The 17,294-nt window shown below is 44.4% G+C and overlaps 2 protein-coding genes across 2 annotated transcripts in view; one reads left to right on the top strand and one right to left on the bottom strand.

The window, feature by feature from the left end:
• The window catches only part of LOC131937934 (uncharacterized protein DDB_G0290685), a 12,957-nt gene extending 4,950 nt beyond the window's left edge, over positions 1-8,007 (top strand). The window contains exons 2-6 of the mRNA XM_059295714.1: positions 1,089-2,918; positions 3,194-3,309; positions 6,083-6,227; positions 6,985-7,089; positions 7,515-8,007. Coding sequence (XP_059151697.1) covers positions 1,089-2,918; positions 3,194-3,309; positions 6,083-6,227; positions 6,985-7,089; positions 7,515-7,714 — 2,396 coding nt within the window. The 3' untranslated portion in view covers positions 7,715-8,007. The remainder of the gene's footprint in view (positions 1-1,088; positions 2,919-3,193; positions 3,310-6,082; positions 6,228-6,984; positions 7,090-7,514) is intronic.
• Positions 8,008-9,824: 1,817 nt separating this feature from the next.
• On the bottom strand, positions 9,825-17,152 carry LOC131937888 (dynein light chain Tctex-type 5). The gene is made up of 5 exons (XM_059295587.1): positions 16,926-17,152; positions 15,932-16,007; positions 12,255-12,425; positions 10,544-10,731; positions 9,825-10,199 (listed from the first exon to the last, which is right to left on the bottom strand). Exons 1-5 carry the CDS (start codon positions 17,126-17,128, stop codon positions 10,028-10,030), a joined length of 810 nt encoding a protein of 269 aa, XP_059151570.1. The 5' UTR covers positions 17,129-17,152; the 3' UTR covers positions 9,825-10,027.
• Between the last annotated feature and the right edge of the window lie 142 nt (positions 17,153-17,294).

Below are 17,294 nucleotides of genomic sequence, written 5' to 3'. Positions count from 1 at the left end.
GATAGTTAAATAGATTCTATATTAAGTTAGATAGTTAAGCTATTATAATAAGCAATCAGAAACTATTGTAATTGTGGAATTTTTAAATTGAACACGAACAGAAATGTTACTGAGGCAATGTACTTGAACCACATAATGGCATCACTAAATGGACACAAGCGAGAAAAGTCTCAAAGGTATTTGAGAGGTGTATAAATTAATTTAAAAATCTTGCACGGCGTAGTTACAATTAATATGGTTATAAAATCCTGTCTGTCTGTTTTTTTTCGGACTTTACTAAAGATTGGACGTATTTGATGGTTTTAATATTTTCGGTAACTAAATAAAAATTTAAAAAAAAAAGCAAAAACAATTTGGTTTTCACGTGTAATGGCGGCATAAACAATGGCATCCTGCTATTGGATAGGCCGACATAAAATTTATTGTACACATTGTAAGCTAAAAATAGAAAACTAGGTCATGGGGTTTTAAATTTGCATTGTTATTTAAAAACTTGATCTGCAAAGTTTTGTAAACAAATAGTTATCGATCACTAAGTTACTGTACAGCCAATCAATATTTGTCTTACGAAAGTGAAACATCCGGTTATAACTTAGGCTTGATGAAAATAAATAGAAATGTAGCCTTAAACTCAACAAATTATTTTCAAGTTCTCTGGATTTGCAACTTTTATAGCATTTATTCTAAAAATATAAAATTTCTAAATTAATTTTAGGCTTAAGTTTTTTTTTTTTTTTTTTTTTACGGTCTAAATCTAAAAAGCACGTTTTTATTCCATGTCAACAACATTATGGAAGGAATCTCGTCAACTCGCTCGCCTCCATTAGCCCTAAGCATTGGCAATAATTATTGCTAGAAAAACATATCCAATTATTTTGCGTTATTTATACAATTCTCTATTTAATAAGTAGATCTATATTGTGCAGCATTTTAATAATAATAAAATAATTCAAGCAAAATGTATTAGGGGTTATCTGCCTTGAGCTTAGGGCCTGGTCTAGGTTGTTCAGATAACAGAAAATTCATGTGTTCAAACAAAAATCTATTTTCAAATTTAGTTATCGAATACATATATTTTATCACGTCAGATAGAAATATCGATACCAATGTGCTGCATCGACCCGTCGATGGAAACCGGAAGAAATATTTTGGTGCTGAAGACGGTGCTAGTGGGAGGCTACAGCAGAAACATGGGAGAAGGCAAGATGTTGAGGAACACACAAAACATGGGAGAAGGCAAGAGGAACAGGTGGAGTTGACGTATGGGGATAAACTGATTCAAGACAATGGTGATAGGGAGGTACACGGGCCTGATGATGGTGATGATGGTGGTGATGGTGATGGAAATATTCATGTCGGACTTGAAAGCCCTGTGGTTAATGCCGAGCTTAATGGCGAAGAAGAAATTAATAATGAGCTTAATGACGAGGGTAGAAACAACATCGAAGTTAAAGACAATAATGAAGACAATGATGAAAAAAATGATGAAGAAAATTATGAAGAGAATGATGAAGAGAATGAAGTTAATGTCAAAGAGCATAAGACGGACGCTAGGCTGGGAACAAGCCAAACCCAGGGTAATCCTAAGATTGAAGCCCAAAAACTGCCGCTGGAATATCTCATCACGAACCACCTGGGCGAGGTTGTAGGCGAGCAGCTGTTCGCTGAGGGCATCAACCACCTGGGCAAGAAAGGTCGTCTCGCAGAAAGGAGAAGGGCGGAGCAGCTGAGGAGAGAGTCATTGGCCGAGGCAGACGAACATCTGCCCGAGGCAGACGAACATCTGCCCGAGGGACCTGGAGATGGAAAACTACCACCGGAAGTGGCCATTGAGGGTAGACAAGGAGAACCTACTCGTCCCCTCCAGTTGAACAAAACGGTCAACGATTTACAAGACGGTAATCCCAAAGCTGCGGATACCCGTACAGATCTCGAGAAAGGCTTTGAAGCTTTTGGGGTAAAAAAGGGACAAGTCAACAACGTTAGAGGCAACGCAGCAGAAGAGCACAAGGAATACATACCGTACGCCGTACGCCATGGGCTCGTCAAGGCCGGCAAAAATAAGCAAGTGGCGGCCAACAATGGGCAGCAAGTGGCGGCAAACAATGGGCAGGGCTGGGCAAACCAAAAGCCACCAGTTAACGGCCTGATGGAAAACAATGGCCAAGTAGCGGATGGCCAGCTGGCCAACGAGTTGCCGAATGACAAGAAATACATCCCATACGCCCAGAGGCATGGGCTCGGGCCACAGAAACTGATGCAGGGCGGGAACGGGAATCAACAAAATGTGCCGGACCAAAATGTGCCGGAACAAAATGTGCCGGAACAAAATGTGCCGGAACAAAATGTGCCGGAACAAAATGTGCCGGAACAAAATGTGCCGGAACAAAATGTGCCGGAACAATGGATGCAGAATGAAAATGGCCAAAACCAAGCACTACAGCAAGGCCACTTTGGAAACTTGGATCCTATAGAAGCCCTCCCGCCCGCAGTGCTGGCCGCAGTGTTGAAACACAAGCAAAAAGAGTTGATAGAACATCTACAGAACAGGCGGAACCTACCACCACTGCAAAGGGTGCCTGTTCCCATTCAACAGGGGAACAACCAGGGGAACAACCAGTGGAACAACCAGGCACAAGGAGGCAACCAGGTTGAGGAGGACAACCAGCAAAAGGTGGAGGAGCAACCAGGAGACAACGACCTACATATTGAGGACCTCTCTGAACCACTCCCAGTCACGATGCACTGTGTCCAATTCCGATTCCCCACAGGCTTAGCTCCCCTCTGCCTTCATCCCCCGGCCAAGGACTCCGGCGCCCCGGCCAAAATGGCGACTGACGGCTCTTACGAGCGAGAAATCATGGAGCAGTTCTACCAGATCATGTCCCAGGACCCGTCCCTGGGGCTGGTGGATGTCGGTAAGTCATTGCTTCACATTTCCTCGGCCATCGTCTCATCCAATCACACATGTCTAAATTTTGTCTTGACAAAAATACTTTCAAATCTCTCTGATACCAGACTCAATCATTTGACGTCTCTCTGATACCAGACTCAATCATTTGACGTCCCTCTGATACCAGACTCAATCATTTGACGTCTCTGGAATTAGCCTACACAGATTCTATTGAATGTTGACATTTTAACTGTCACTTGATATGTGACGTCATTTGCCACGCCACTATTTCTTGTCCAGGTTCTCACGTGGGAGTGTACGTCATCGCCGCAGCACTCATGCAGCGGAACGTTTTGGCAGTGGAGCCCATGTTTCAAAATTTTAGACTGCTGCACAAAAGTGCACAGGAAAATAAAGTAAGTTCCGTAATATTCCGTACTAGCTGCATACCCGTGCTCTGCCACGGTAAATCTTTCAAAAATGTACCAACTTGGGAACAGAACAAACCTAAACACAACACAAACACAACACAAACACAAAAGAAAACACAAACACAAAAGAAAAAACAAACGCAACACAAACGCCAAAGAAAACACAAATACAACACAAAAACAAAAGAAAACACAAATAAAATGCAAACACAAACGAAGACACAAACGCAACATACAAACACAAACACAAAAGAAAAAAAAACGCAAACAAAAACACAAATGAAATTACATACACAATGCAAACGCAAAAAACAACACAAAAGAAAAAACAAACACAACACTCATAACATAAACACAACTTAAATGCAATCATAAACGCATAGTGCTCACAGTCTAGCCCGTGTCTAGAGTTTCATGACTAAAACCATTGCGTACTTAATGAATGTGATGACGCGTGTATAATACTGGGGAATTGTTGATTAAAAATTATAATTAGTAAACAGTACGTTCAGTGAATAAAATAAATAAAAGATATCCTTTTATCAATCCATGCTATAATATTCCAACAATAATGTCCTCTTACACATCTGCAGAATTTGCATTCACATTTTGCTAATTATATTATTCCAACAATAATTCCGTGTTGGAGATTTCGCATACACAATTTTTTTTATCGTGAGTTGAATTTATTTTTAAATTACCTCCCTTGGCAAAATTACAAAACAGTTTAATTAATTAGATTTTTCTACCCTACTGTTATTTTGTTATTAAAATGTATCCACTTTTTCTAAGAATATAAACGAAAATGATATTTGACATTGATCCTTTTAATATGCTTAAGCAATTTGTGTGTATTTGCGGACAATCTTTTTCGGGGGGGGGGGGGGGGGGGAGGGGGGCGGACACTGGTAAAATGGCACAACTCTTGTCCCGTTCTAAAAATAGAATACGGCCAAAGGTCAACACAAATGTACCAAGTTCGTGGGGACTAAAATTACAAGTGTAGACGACTAAAATAAATAGCGGATTTAAATGGCAAGTTGCTGACCCATGTGTGTGGTTGAAGTGGCAAGTTGCTGACCCATGTGTGTGATTGAAGTGGCAAGTTGCTGACCCATGTGTGTGATTGAAGTGGCAAGTTGCTGACCCATGTGTGTGATTGAAGTGGCAAGTTGCTGACCCATGTGTGTGGTTGAAGTGGCAAGTTGCTGACCCATGTGTGTGATTGAAGTGGCAAGTTGCTGACCCATGTGTGTGATTGAAGTGGCAAGTTGCTGACCCATGTGTGTGATTGAAGTGGCAAGTTGCTGACCCATGTGTGTGATTGAAGTGGCAAGTTGCTGACCCATGTGTGTGATTGAAGTGGCAGGTTGCTGACCCATGTGTGTGATTGAAGTGGCAAGTTGCTGACCCATGTGTGTGATTGGCAAGTTGCTGACCCATGTGTGTGATTGAAGTGGCAAGTTGCTGACCCATGTGTGTGATTGGCAAGTTGCTGACCCATGTGTGTGATTGAAGTGGCAAGTTGCTGACCCATGTATGTGATTGAAGTGGCAAGTTGCTGACCCATGTGTGTGATTGGCAAGTTGCTGACCCATGTGTGTGATTGGCAAGTTGCTGACCCATGTGTGTGATTGAAGTGGCAAGTTGCTGACCCATGTGTGTGATTGGCAAGTTGCTGACCCATGTGTGTGATTGAAGTGGCAAGTTGCTGACCCATGTGTGTGATTGAAGTGGCAAGTTGCTGACCCATGTATGTGATTGAAGTGGCAAGTTGCTGACCCATGTGTGTGATTGAAGTGGCAAGTTGCTGACCCATGTGTGTGATTGGCAAGTTGCTGACCCATGTGTGTGATTGAAGTGGCAAGTTGCTGACCCATGTATGTGATTGAAGTGGCAAGTTGCTGACCCATGTGTTGCTGACCCATGTGTGTGGTTGAAGTGGCAAGTTGCTGACCCATGTGTGTGATTGGCAAGTTGCTGACCCATGTGTGTGATTGAAATGGCAAGTTGCTGACCCATGTGTGTGATTGAAGTGGCAAGTTGCTGACCCATGTGTGTGATTGGCAAGTTGCTGACCCATGTGTGTGATTGAAATGGCAAGTTGCTGACCCATGTGTGTGATTGGCAAGTTGCTGACCCATGTGTGTGATTGGCAAGTTGCTGACCCATGTGTGTGATTGAAGTGGCAAGTTGCTGACCCATGTGTGTGATTGGCAAGTTGCTGACCCATGTGTGTGATTGAAGTGGCAAGTTGCTGACCCATGTGTGTGATTGGCAAGTTGCTGACCCATGTGTGTGATTGAAGTGGCAAGTTGCTGACCCATGTGTGTGATTGGCAAGTTGCTGACCCATGTGTGTGATTGAAATGGCAAGTTGCTGACCCATGTGTGTGATTGGCAAGTTGCTGACCCATGTGTGTGATTGGCAAGTTGCTGACCCATGTGTGTGATTGAAGTGGCAAGTTGCTGACCCATGTGTGTGATTGGCAAGTTGCTGACCCATGTGTGTGATTGGCAAGTTGCTGACCCATGTGTGTGATTGAAGTGGCAAGTTGCTGACCCATGTGTGTGATTGGCAAGTTGCTGACCCATGTGTGTGATTGAAGTGGCAAGTTGCTGACCCATGTGTGTGATTGGCAAGTTGCTGACCCATGTGTGTGATTGGCAAGTTGCTGACCCATGTGTGTGATTGAAGTGGCAAGTTGCTGACCCATGTGTGTGATTGGCAAGTTGCTGACCCATGTGTGTGGTTGCAGGTGACGGACCGTGTTGTCCTGGTGGCCCAGGCGCTGGACGACACCACGTACGTGGGTCAGCTGGCCTACCCTGATGACGGCACCTACAGCCAGATCAACATCTCTCGCCTGACCCCCGGGCTCAAGCATGACCCCGCTCACATAGGTAAAACATGAACCCCCCCCTCGGCTCTAGGGCATTTCTCCCACTCACAACCCCACGACACGACCCCCCCCCCCCACCCCCCACCCCACTCTTGAGAATATCTAGTACGTTACTGGCAGAAGGAAAAGGAGATAAATCAGATTTTGTACTTAATCGAGACAGATAAAAATAACATATGAGATGGCCCCATCGAGAATATTCCGTGAACATAAGTGTTAGCTTGGGGGTGATAATCTCTTTCTCAGTTTTTTGGTAGAGAGGTGTAGGGATACACTGTGGTAGTAGAGAGGTGTAGGGATACACTGTGGTAGTAGAGAGGTGTAGGGATACACTGGTAGTAGAGAGGTGTAGGGATACACTGTGGTAGTAGAGAGGTGTAGGGATACACTGTGGTAGTAGAGAGGTGTAGGGATACACTGTGGTAGTAGAGAGGTGTAGGGATACACTGTGGTAGTAGAGAGGTGTAGGGATACACTGTGGTAGTAGAGAGGTGTAGGGATACACTGTGGTAGAGAGGTGTAGGGATACACTGTGGTAGTATAGAGGTGTAGGGATACACTGTGGTAGTAGATAGGGGGTAATGTCCTCCCCCCACCAACTATACAAGTGGGTACTGTCCTCCCCTCACCTACTATACAAGTGGGTAATGTCCTCCCCTCACCAACTATACAAGGGGGTAATGTCCTCAACCCCTCACACCAACTAGACTAGTGGGTTAGCATGTTCTCAGATGTAACCAATGAAAACGTGTCCCCAGTTCACGTGACGACCCTGAACAAGTTGGTGCCAGCCTTCAGGTTCCAGAGGGCGCTGCTCAAGTTGGACGTCAGCGCTGGGATGGAGGCCAGAATACTGGCTGCAAGTAGGTCACCAGGTCATCGGCCGTTAGGTCATCAGTCGTTGCCATCAGTCGTTAGGTCATCTGGTTATTAGTCGTTAGGTCATCAGTTTTTAGGTAATCAGTTGTTAGGTCATCTGGTCATCAATCGTTAGGTCATCTCGTTATCAGTCATTACCAGTGTTTCTTCCAGACTTTTTTCTCCGGGGGGGGGGGGGGCACTTGAAATTTTCGGGGGGGGGGGGGGCGGTAAACTTTCTTCGGGGGGGGGGGGGCGGACACTGTTAAAAGTATATATTTTCTATATGAATTATATAAATTTCATTTCGTTCAGGGGGGGGGGGGGCGGTAAAAATGAGATGCCTGGAAGAAACTCTGGTCGTTACGTCATCTGTCAGCAAGAGGTGAATCTCTCCTGCCCGCTGACATCATGTTTTTGTTTACGTCAGGCGAATCCTTCTTTGCCCAGCTGGACGTGCCGTACGTGCTGACGTCATGGACGTGGGGGGCCAACCCCCAGGGGCACCAGCTGACCCACGCCCTGCTCTCCGGGCGCGGCTATCGGCCCCGACTGGGCTGGAACGGAGCGGAAGTGAACGAGGAATATTTGAAGAAAGATTTGCCGTTTTTGGTCTGGAAGAAAGCCTGAGACAAACGCTTTGTAACACAAACACAAGTCTTCTAATCATAGGGCTAATAACAGCTCTTAAAGGATGTAAATATATTCAAGGGAATCATGGGATATAATTAGATGGCTCAAACTCTACAGGTGAACGGTCGGCGTGTATCTGACATGTGGGGATACTGGGCCCACGGAGCGGGCCATCGTGGCCAAAGAAATGTTACTTAAATTAAAAAAAAACATTTCGCGAGTGTCTCGTTTGTTTGTTTATTTTATAATTTTGAAAAATGTTTAATTAAAGACACATTTATCTTTATATAGCATATAAATAAATAAATAAATAAATAAATAAATAAATAAATATATATATATATATATATATATATATATATATATATATATATATATATATATATATATATATAGCCTGCATCTAACAGCATAAACACAACATTATGTGAACAGCTCGTGTAGACTGTAATCCTTCTTGTGCACACATGTTGATGACGTCATTAAAGTGTAGTAAGTCAATACAATTTGTTTGATCAATTTTTTTTCCACTTTGTGAGCTGAATGTTGTTACCCAACCGACAACCAACCCATCTACTCGAGCCCCCTTAGTAAGTCAAGATATTGGACACGTTGTACTCACTCCCTCCATTTGTCACAAAAATAATAGTAGACGTTCAACACAGGTTACCATCTTTATAGATCAAGTTAAGGGGACATAACCATGAAAATTCTTTATTAGATTATCTGTCTGGATTGTGGGCCCTATCGGTTGTAAGTCTTGTGCTCTGAACGGAAGGAATGTCATGTGACATCCGAGCTGCCAAGACATCGATTTTCACGGAGCCACTTAGTCGAATCAGAGCCCTTGGCTGCCTAGTCCAGCATTGTTACTTATGTAGTCTAAGTATTTTTCGCATGTATAGTAGCAAGTGTGGGCGAAATGAAGTTTATGTGTTATTGTCGCCGTTGACCATAAAGATGCGCAATGAAAAATAGGTAACGGAAAAATGCTCAGACAGAAATTTGCGGACACAGAAAAATGCGCACACAGAAAAGTGCGCACAGAGAAAAGTACACACAGATCACTCACCAATAAAGATTATGGCAATGTGCGTGTGTTGTGTGCGTGCATGTTTGAGTTTGCATGTGCCTATGTGCATACATAGACAGAAATATTTTACTTCAACATCTGGTGTTATTGTTAGAAGTCAGTTGTGTTTTTTTTTTACCTTCGTTAGAGGTTAATTGTAATTATTTTTGCAGTCTAAGACACACATGGACTTTAAATAGACAATTTTCTAAGTTATATTTGGAGAGAGAATTATTTATAAATATCCTCGATAACGTGCTTAATAGGGCCTACGAGAGAGGAGATACGCAAGGTGTTATATCCACCTTTGTTTATATAACGACTTAAATTTATTTTAAATTCACCACTGTTTTTACTCTTTTGCTTAACGTAAAGAAAATATTAAATACACGCACATTGCTAAAACATATTAAAAGGATCAATGTCAAATATCATTTTCGCTTAGATTCCTAGAAAAAGTGGATACATTTTAATAAAAATAGGGTCGAAAAAACGAATTAATTAAACTGTTTTGTAATTTTCCAAGGGAGGTAATTTAAAAATAAATTCAACTCGCGTTAATAAAAAATGTGAATGCAAAATCTACGGACCTCCAAGAAGGAATTATTGTTGCAATAATAAATTAGCAAAATGTGAATGCAAATTTATGAGCGTTGTCTTTTGTGTTTGTGTTTGCATTGTGTTTGTTTGCGTTGTGTTTTCTTTTGTGTTTGTATTGTGTTTGTGTTTTCTTTTGTGTTTGTGTTTTTATTTACGTTTGTGTTGTGTTTGTATTGTGTTTAGATTTGTTCTGTTCCCAAGTTGGTACATTTAAAAAAGAGTTACCGTGGCGGAGCACGGGTATGCATGCAGCTAATATATATATATATATATATATATATATATATATATATATATATATATATATATATATATATATATATATATATATATATATATATATGTATGTGTGTGTGTGTGTGTGTATGTCTATACATTCTCTAAACATGCCCCCAATAGGCAGACAGCGATAACACAACTCAAAAATAGTTTTTATTTAATATTTTTTAATTTTGGCAGGGATGATATATCGGGCTGAGTTTTTCTCTTTTGGTGAGATTTGTACTCTCCTGTTCAAAGTTAAATTTTATTGGAACACAACCTGTACATGGACGGACAATGGTATCACAGTTCAAAGTTCAATGTATGTACACAATGTAAACAATCAATGGCGGCGTTGTAGCGTCACACTTGAGCACCTACTCGAAGTAGGTGGCGAAGATGTTGGCGACGGCGAACAGGTCGCCAGACTTGTAGGAGGCTGTGGCGAAGTTGTCGGTCTCCGGGTTCCAGACGCTCCTGCTGGCCACTGCCACGCCCTGCTGCCTGTTCTGACCAATGGTCACCACACACACAAACTTGTAGCGCGGGCTGAAAGTGACGTCATGTCAGTAAGTGACTACAAAATTAGCCCCTCCCCCAACCCATTCCTTCAAAATTAGCCCCTCCCCCAACCCACCCTTACAAGATTAGCACCTCCCCCAACCCACCCTTACAAGATTAGCACCTCCACAAACCCACCCCTACAAAATTAGCCCCTCCCCCAACCCACCCTTACAAGATTAGCACCTCCACAAACCCACCCCTACAAAATTAGCCCCTCCCCCAACCCACCCTTACAAGATTAGCACCTCCACAAACCCACCCCTAAAAAATTAGCCCCTCCCCTAACCCATCCCTTCCTCTCCCCCACCGCCAAGAGTCACGTGACCTACCTAAAGCCCAAGTCCTTGACCCTGCCCTTGATGACGTCAGAGATCTGCTGGACGATGTTCCCGCAGATGTCTGTGCTGTACCTCTCAGCGCTCAGGTACGACTCGAGGACCTCCCTCATCACCCGCTGGGCTTTGGACGGCTGGAACTTTTCGCTGGCGTTTGGTGCTATCCGGTAGGTGTTCTGATACTGGCAACACAACGGTTTCATTCTCTTTACAGCAGGACATTAAACCTTTACAGCAGGACATTAAACCTTTACAGCTGGACATTAAACCTTTACAGCAGGACATTAAACCTTTACAGCAGGACATTAAACCTTTACAGCAGGACATTAAACCTTTACAGCAGGACATTAAACCTTTACAGCAGGACATTAAACCTTTACAGCAGGACATTAAACCTTTACAGCAGGACATTAAACCTTTACAGCAGGACATTAAACCTTTACAGCAGGACATTAAACCTTTACAGCAGGACATTAAACCTTTACAGCAGGACATTAAACCTTTACAGCAGGACATTAAACCTTTACAGCAGGACATTAAACCTTTACAGCAGGACATTAAACCTTTACAGCAGGACATTAAACCTTTACAGCAGGACATTAAACCTTTACAGCAGGACATTAAACCTTTACAGCAGGACATTAAACCTTTACAGCAGGACATTAAACCTTTACAGCTGGACATTAAACCTTTACAGCTGGACATTAAACCTTTACAGCAGGACATTAAACCTTTACAGCAGGACATTAAACCTTTACAGCAGGACATTAAACCTTTACAGCAGGACATTAAACCTTTACAGCAGGACATTAAACCTTTACAGCAGGACATTAAACCTTTACAGCAGGACATTAAACCTTTACAGCTGGACATTAAACCTTTACAGCAGGACATTAAACCTTTACAGCAGGACATTAAACCTTTACAGCTGGACATTAAACCTTTACAGCAGGACATTAAACCTTTACAGCAGGACATTAAACCTTTACAGCAGGACATTAAACCTTTACAGCAGGACATTAAACCTTTACAGCTGGACATTAAACCTTTACAGCAGGACATTAAACCTTTACAGCTGGACATTAAACCTTTACAGCTGGACATTAAACCTTTACAGCTGGACATTAAACCTTTACAGCAGGACATTAAACCTTTACAGCAGGACATTAAACTTTTACAGCTGGACATTAAACCTTTACAGCTGGACATTAAACCTTTACAGCTGGACATTAAACCTTTACAGCAGGACATTAAACCTTTACAGCAGGACATTAAACCTTTACAGCTGGACATTAAACCTTTACAGCAGGACATTAAACCTGTCACAGGTTTTTTCTCCTACCTATTTCATGGCACACACTCAAAACAAAAATCAACCCTTGTTCCTGTAATTTCCATAATTTTATTGGTTCATAAGAGCTTCGCCTTCAACTTCCAGACATCGCCATGTTGTTCGCGCGCTATCTCCCTCTCGCTTCCTTTCCTTTCGCGCATGCGCACACCCACACTATATTTTATATTTTATCTCGCCTTTTTAAGACACACACTCGCAACATACATTCATATACATTTGACTGTTACACAATCTTTACAGCAGGACATTAAACCTTTACAGCAGGACATAAAACCTTTACAGCAGGACATAAAACCCTTTACAGCAGGACATTAAACCTTTACACCTGTGACCTAGACACACAATGCCTACCTGAACGGGCACTTTGAAATCTTTCAGCAAAAAGCTGGCACCGGAAATGCTGCTTCTTGAGACGTGTGACATGCGCCGTCCGCTCATGCCGTACTGGACGCTGGCGCGAGGGGCATCCATCCGGGACATCCGGCGGATGTTGGGACCCAAGGTCATGCCATCACCGTCACGCTGCAACATGAGGAACCGCTAGAGGGCTGGGTGGGGGGGGGGGGGGCTGGTCTGTTATAAGGGGGGCTGGTCTGTTATAAGGGGGGGGCTGGTCTGTTATAAGGGGGGGGGGGGCTGGTCTGTGATATGGGGGGGGGGGCTGGTCTGTTATAAGGGGGGCTGGTCTGTTATAAGGGGGGGGGGGGGGCTGGTCTGTTATAAGGGGGGGGGGGGGGGCTGGTCTGTTATAAGGGGGGGGGGCTGGTCTGTGATATGGGGAGGGGGGGCTGGTCTGTTATAAGGGGGGGGGGGGGCTGGTCTGTTATAAGGGGGGGGGGCTGGTCTGTTATAAGGGGGGGGGGCTGGTCTGTGATATGGGGAGGGGGGGCTGGTCTGTGATATGGGGGGGGGGCTAGTCTGTTATAAGGGGGGGGGGGCTGGTCTGTTATAGGGGGGGCTGGTCTGTTATAAGGGGGCTGGTCTGTGATATGGGGGGCTGGTCTGTTATAAGGGGGGGGGCTGGTCTGTTATAAGGGGGGGCGGGCTGGTCTGTGATATGGGGAGGGGGGGCTGGTCTGTGATATGGGGGGGGGGGGGCTGGTCTGTGATATGGGGGGGGGCTGGTCTGTTATAAGGGGGGCTGGTCTGTTATAAGGGGGCTGGTCTGTTATAAGGGGGGGGGGGGCTAGTCTGTTATAAGGGGGCTGGTCTGTTATAAGGGAGGCTGGCCTGTTATAGGGGGGGGGGCTGGTCTGTTATAAGGGGGGGGGGGGGGCTGGTCTGTGATATGGGGGGGCTGGTCTGTTATAAGGGGGGGGGGGGGGGGGGGCTGGTCTGTTATAAGGGGGGGGGGGCTGGTCTGTGATATGGGGAGGGGGGGCTGGTCTGTGATATGGGGGGGGGGCTGGTCTGTGATATGGGGGGGGGCTGGTCTGTTATAAGGGGGGCTGGCCTGTTATAAGGGGGCTGGTTTGTTATAAGGGGGGTAGTCTGTTATAAGGGGGGGGGCTAGTCTGTTATAAGGGGGCTGGTCTGTTATAAGGGAGGCTGGCCTGTTATAGGGGGGGGGGGCTGGTCTGTTATAAGGGGGGGGGGCTGGTCTGTGATATGGGGAGGGGGGCTGGTCTGTTATAAGGGGGGGGCTGGTCTGTTATAAGGGGGGCTGGCCTGTTATAAGGGGGGGGGGCTGGTCTGTTATGGGGGGGGGGCTGGTCTGTTATAAGGGGGCTGGTCTGTGATATGGGGGGGGGGGGGGCTGGCCTGTTATAAGGGGGGGGGGCTGGTCTGTTATAGGGGGGGGGGCTGGTCTGTTATAAGGGGGGGGGGGGGGCTGGTCTGTGATATGGGGAGGGGGGCTGGTCTGTGATATTGGGGGGGCTGGTCTGTTATAAGGGGGGCTGGCCTGTTATAAGGGGGGGCTGGTCTGTTATAGGGGGGGGGGCTGGTCTGTTATAAGGGGGCTGGTCTGTGATATGGGGGGGGGCTGGTCTGTTATAAGGGGTGGGGGGCTAGTCTGTTATAGGGGGGGGGGGGCTGGTCTGTGATATGGGGGGGCTAGTCTGTTATAAGGGGGGGGGGGGCTGGTCTGTTATAGGGGGGGGGCTGGTCTGTTATAAGGGGGGGGGGGGGCTGGTCTGTTATAGGGGGGGGGGCTGGTCTGTTATAAGGGGGGGGGGCTGGTCTGTTATAAGGGGGCTGGTCTGTGATATGGGGAGGGGGGGGGCTGGTCTGTGATAAGGGGGGGGCTGGTCTGTTATAAGGGGGCTGGTCTGTTATATGGGGGGGCTAGTCTGTTATAAGGGGGGGGCTGGTCTGTTATAAGGGGGGGGGCTGGTCTGTGATATGGGGAGGGGGGGGCTGGTCTGTGATAAGGGGGGGGGGCTGGTCTGTTATGAGGGGGCTGGTCTGTGATATGGGGGGGGGGGGGGCTGGTCTGTGATATGGGGGGGGGGCTCGTCTGTGATATGGAGGGGGGGGGCTGGTCTGTGATATGGGGGGGGCTGGTCTGTTATAAGGGGGCTGGTCTGTGATATGGGGGCTGGTTTGTTATAAGGGGGGTAGTCTGTTATAAGGGGGGGGGGGCTAGTCTGTTATAAGGGGGCTGGTCTGTTATAAGGGGGGGGGGGGCTGGTCTGTTATATGGGGGGGGGGGGGGGCTGGTCTGTGATATGGGGGGGGCTGGTCTGTGATATGGGGGGGGGGGGCTGGTCTGTGATATGGGGGGGGGGCTTGTCTGTTATAAGGGGGCTGGTCTGTGATATGGGGGGGCTGGTCTGTTATAAGGGGGTGGGGATGGTCTGTGATGTGGGGGGGAGGGTAGGGGGTTGGTCTATCATAAGGGGCTGGTCGATTATATGTGACTGACCCTACCTTAAAGGCCGGGCACAAGCAAAAGGTTAAGTGGGGAAAAGTCACAGAAAAGACATAAATATTTATTAAAAATGCTTGGATTTACTTGTTGAGAATAGGCTTGAAAAGTCTATGAAATCATAATAAATATTTTTTTTTAATATGACATTCGATAAAATTGTAGCTACATTTGTAAAATTTAAAGCTGTTTGGGAACCGTTGATTATACTCTATATTTTTGTATTGAATATTAGCTGTTGAAAAGCCATTTTGAATTAGTTGACTAATTCAATTTTTTTTTTAAACCGCCCTCAACCCCTATTTGAAGTCGACCGGGATGGTCAGGGAGAGTAGAAGAATGAAAGTGTTATAACAAATTGTTTTCCCATGATAAAATACACAATACCGGTTATTAGGGCATAGCCTAGTAGTTTATTTATATTAAATAATATAACATCCCCTATCACCAAAAAACCCTGACTCTATTAATCCAAATAAAAATAAAATTGTTAGCTAAATTACTGTTATATTACTAGTAATTATTTGCTTGAATATTTCTAGCCTTAATAAAATCGAAAGTCATATTGTACTTATTTCACATTATGTTATAAAATAAAATATTCAATTTTGGTTGAAAAATATGCTTTCTAGCAACAAGTATTTGGAACCATTTTGAACCAGCTTTTCAAGCCTATCGTAAAATTTTGGGTGTTTATAAATATGGGTGTTGTTTTTAGTATCATATTTATAAACTGTAAAGGCCTTATAATGTAATATTGCGACTTTGAATCTTCTCAATGAATAAAGGTAATATAATTTACACAGCAGCCTCAAATTCCGTTACATATTTTTAAAATACCGGGTAGAGAAATCGTAAAAGAAATTTAGGCGCGTCTTTCCCTGTCGGCCTTGCCCGTTCCCAATAGTCCACATTGTGTTTTATTGACGTTTTGCGTCAATGACATGCTTTGTATTGCGTCAGCTTTTTGTCATGATCCTATGCTTCGTTATGTAATGAGTGCGATAAATGTGGTTGAACTATTGATGCATCCCATTTCACACTGATTCAAAATTGGTATTGGAGCTTTCTACTTAATTTTATTCTATAACGTGACTCCCCCCCCCCCCCCCCGTGACTTTTTTCCTGTGACGTTTTTCCACCAATGAAGAAAGTTTACCGGCAGTATTGATTGTCTCCTCCTGGCAAAGTTTTCCCCGGGGTGATCGGCCACGTCTGTCATTGCGCCGGATAATCTGAAATGTCATATGTCAAGTTGATTGATGAATTAATCTGTATGTCATATGTCATGTTGATTGATGAATTAATCTGAAATGTCATATGTCAAGTTGATTGATTAATTAATCTGAAATGTCATATGTCAAGTTGATTGATGAATTAATCTGTATGTCATATGTCATGTTGATTGATGAATTAATCTGAAATGTCATATGTCAAGTTGATTGATTAATTAATCTGAAATGTCATATGTCAAGTTGATTGATGAATTAATCTGAAATGTCATATGTCAAGTTGATTGATGAATTAATCTGAAATGTCATATGTCAAGTTGATTGATGAATTAATCTGAAATGTCATATGTCAAGTTGATTGATTAATTAATCTGAAATGTCAAATGTCAGGCTGTTGGATGATTTGAAAAATGTCTTGTATTGCTTATGTGACTGTCTTCTGTTTGTCTTTGGTTACTCCACTGTGTTGTTAAACTCTTTGGTTACTCCACTGTGTTGTTAAACTCTTTGGTTACTCCACTGTGTTGTTAAACTCTTTGGTTACTCCACTGTGTTGTTAAACTCTTTGGTTACTCCACTGTGTTGTTAAACTCTTTGGTTACTCCACTGTGTTGTTAAACTCTTTGGTTACTCCACTGTGTTGTTAAACTCTTTGGTTACTCCACTGTGTTGTTAAACTCTTTGGTTACTCCACTGTGTTGTTAAACTCTTTGGTTACTCCACTGTGTTGTTAAACTCTTTGGTTACTCCACTGTGTTGTTAAACTCTTTGGTTACTCCAGAAATGTCCGCCATCATTGACCCCCCTCACACACACAAATGTCGGCCATCACCATCATAGACCCCCCACCCGTATACATCAATGTCCGCCATTCTTTTACTGTAAGTTGCAACCACCCCCCCCCTCGTAACAACGACTTACCTTAATGTTAAAATCAAACCGAAATGTCCTGTAAATGAAAAAACAAGAGAGGTCGAAAAGAATGTGTCAACAGACGACCAACCACAGGTGTGAAGCAGACGACCGAACACAGGTGAGACAACCAGCAGAGTTGACAACCCGCTGTCGCTAAGCGGACCCACAGATCGATGTATTGATATCGACCCGCTGTAATACAGCGCCATCAGGCAGGGGATCAAACTGGTGGAACTAGGTCAAGCGCTTTCAGTCCTATTTACCTGCATGGGGGGGGGGGGGGGAGTGAATGGTGTGCCGGTCAACATTATTTATAGCACATAAAGCCTACACACGACGTGGAATGTAGACTTGAGTGTTTCGCTGTGTGTGGTG

The sequence above is a fragment of the Physella acuta genome, unplaced genomic scaffold, assembly GCF_028476545.2.
Source record: "Physella acuta isolate Inbredline_101_S28 unplaced genomic scaffold, ASM2847654v3 ptg000225l, whole genome shotgun sequence".
Taxonomy (NCBI): domain Eukaryota; kingdom Metazoa; phylum Mollusca; class Gastropoda; family Physidae; genus Physella; species Physella acuta.
This window is presented reverse-complemented; position numbering and strand designations above follow the sequence as displayed.

Bases quoted from the DNA above. Each gene is read 5' to 3' on its own strand.
- LOC131937888 (XM_059295587.1), bottom strand. From the start codon at position 17,128: ATGGCGCTGTATTACAGCGGGTCGATATCAATACATCGATCTGTGGGT. The intron at 16,008-16,925 runs GTAAGTCGTTGT...ATGACATTTCAG, and splicing joins GGTTTGATTTTAACATTAAG to ATTATCCGGCGCAATGACAG. The intron at 10,732-12,254 runs GTAGGCATTGTG...TTGTGTTGCCAG, and splicing joins ATTTCAAAGTGCCCGTTCAG to TATCAGAACACCTACCGGAT.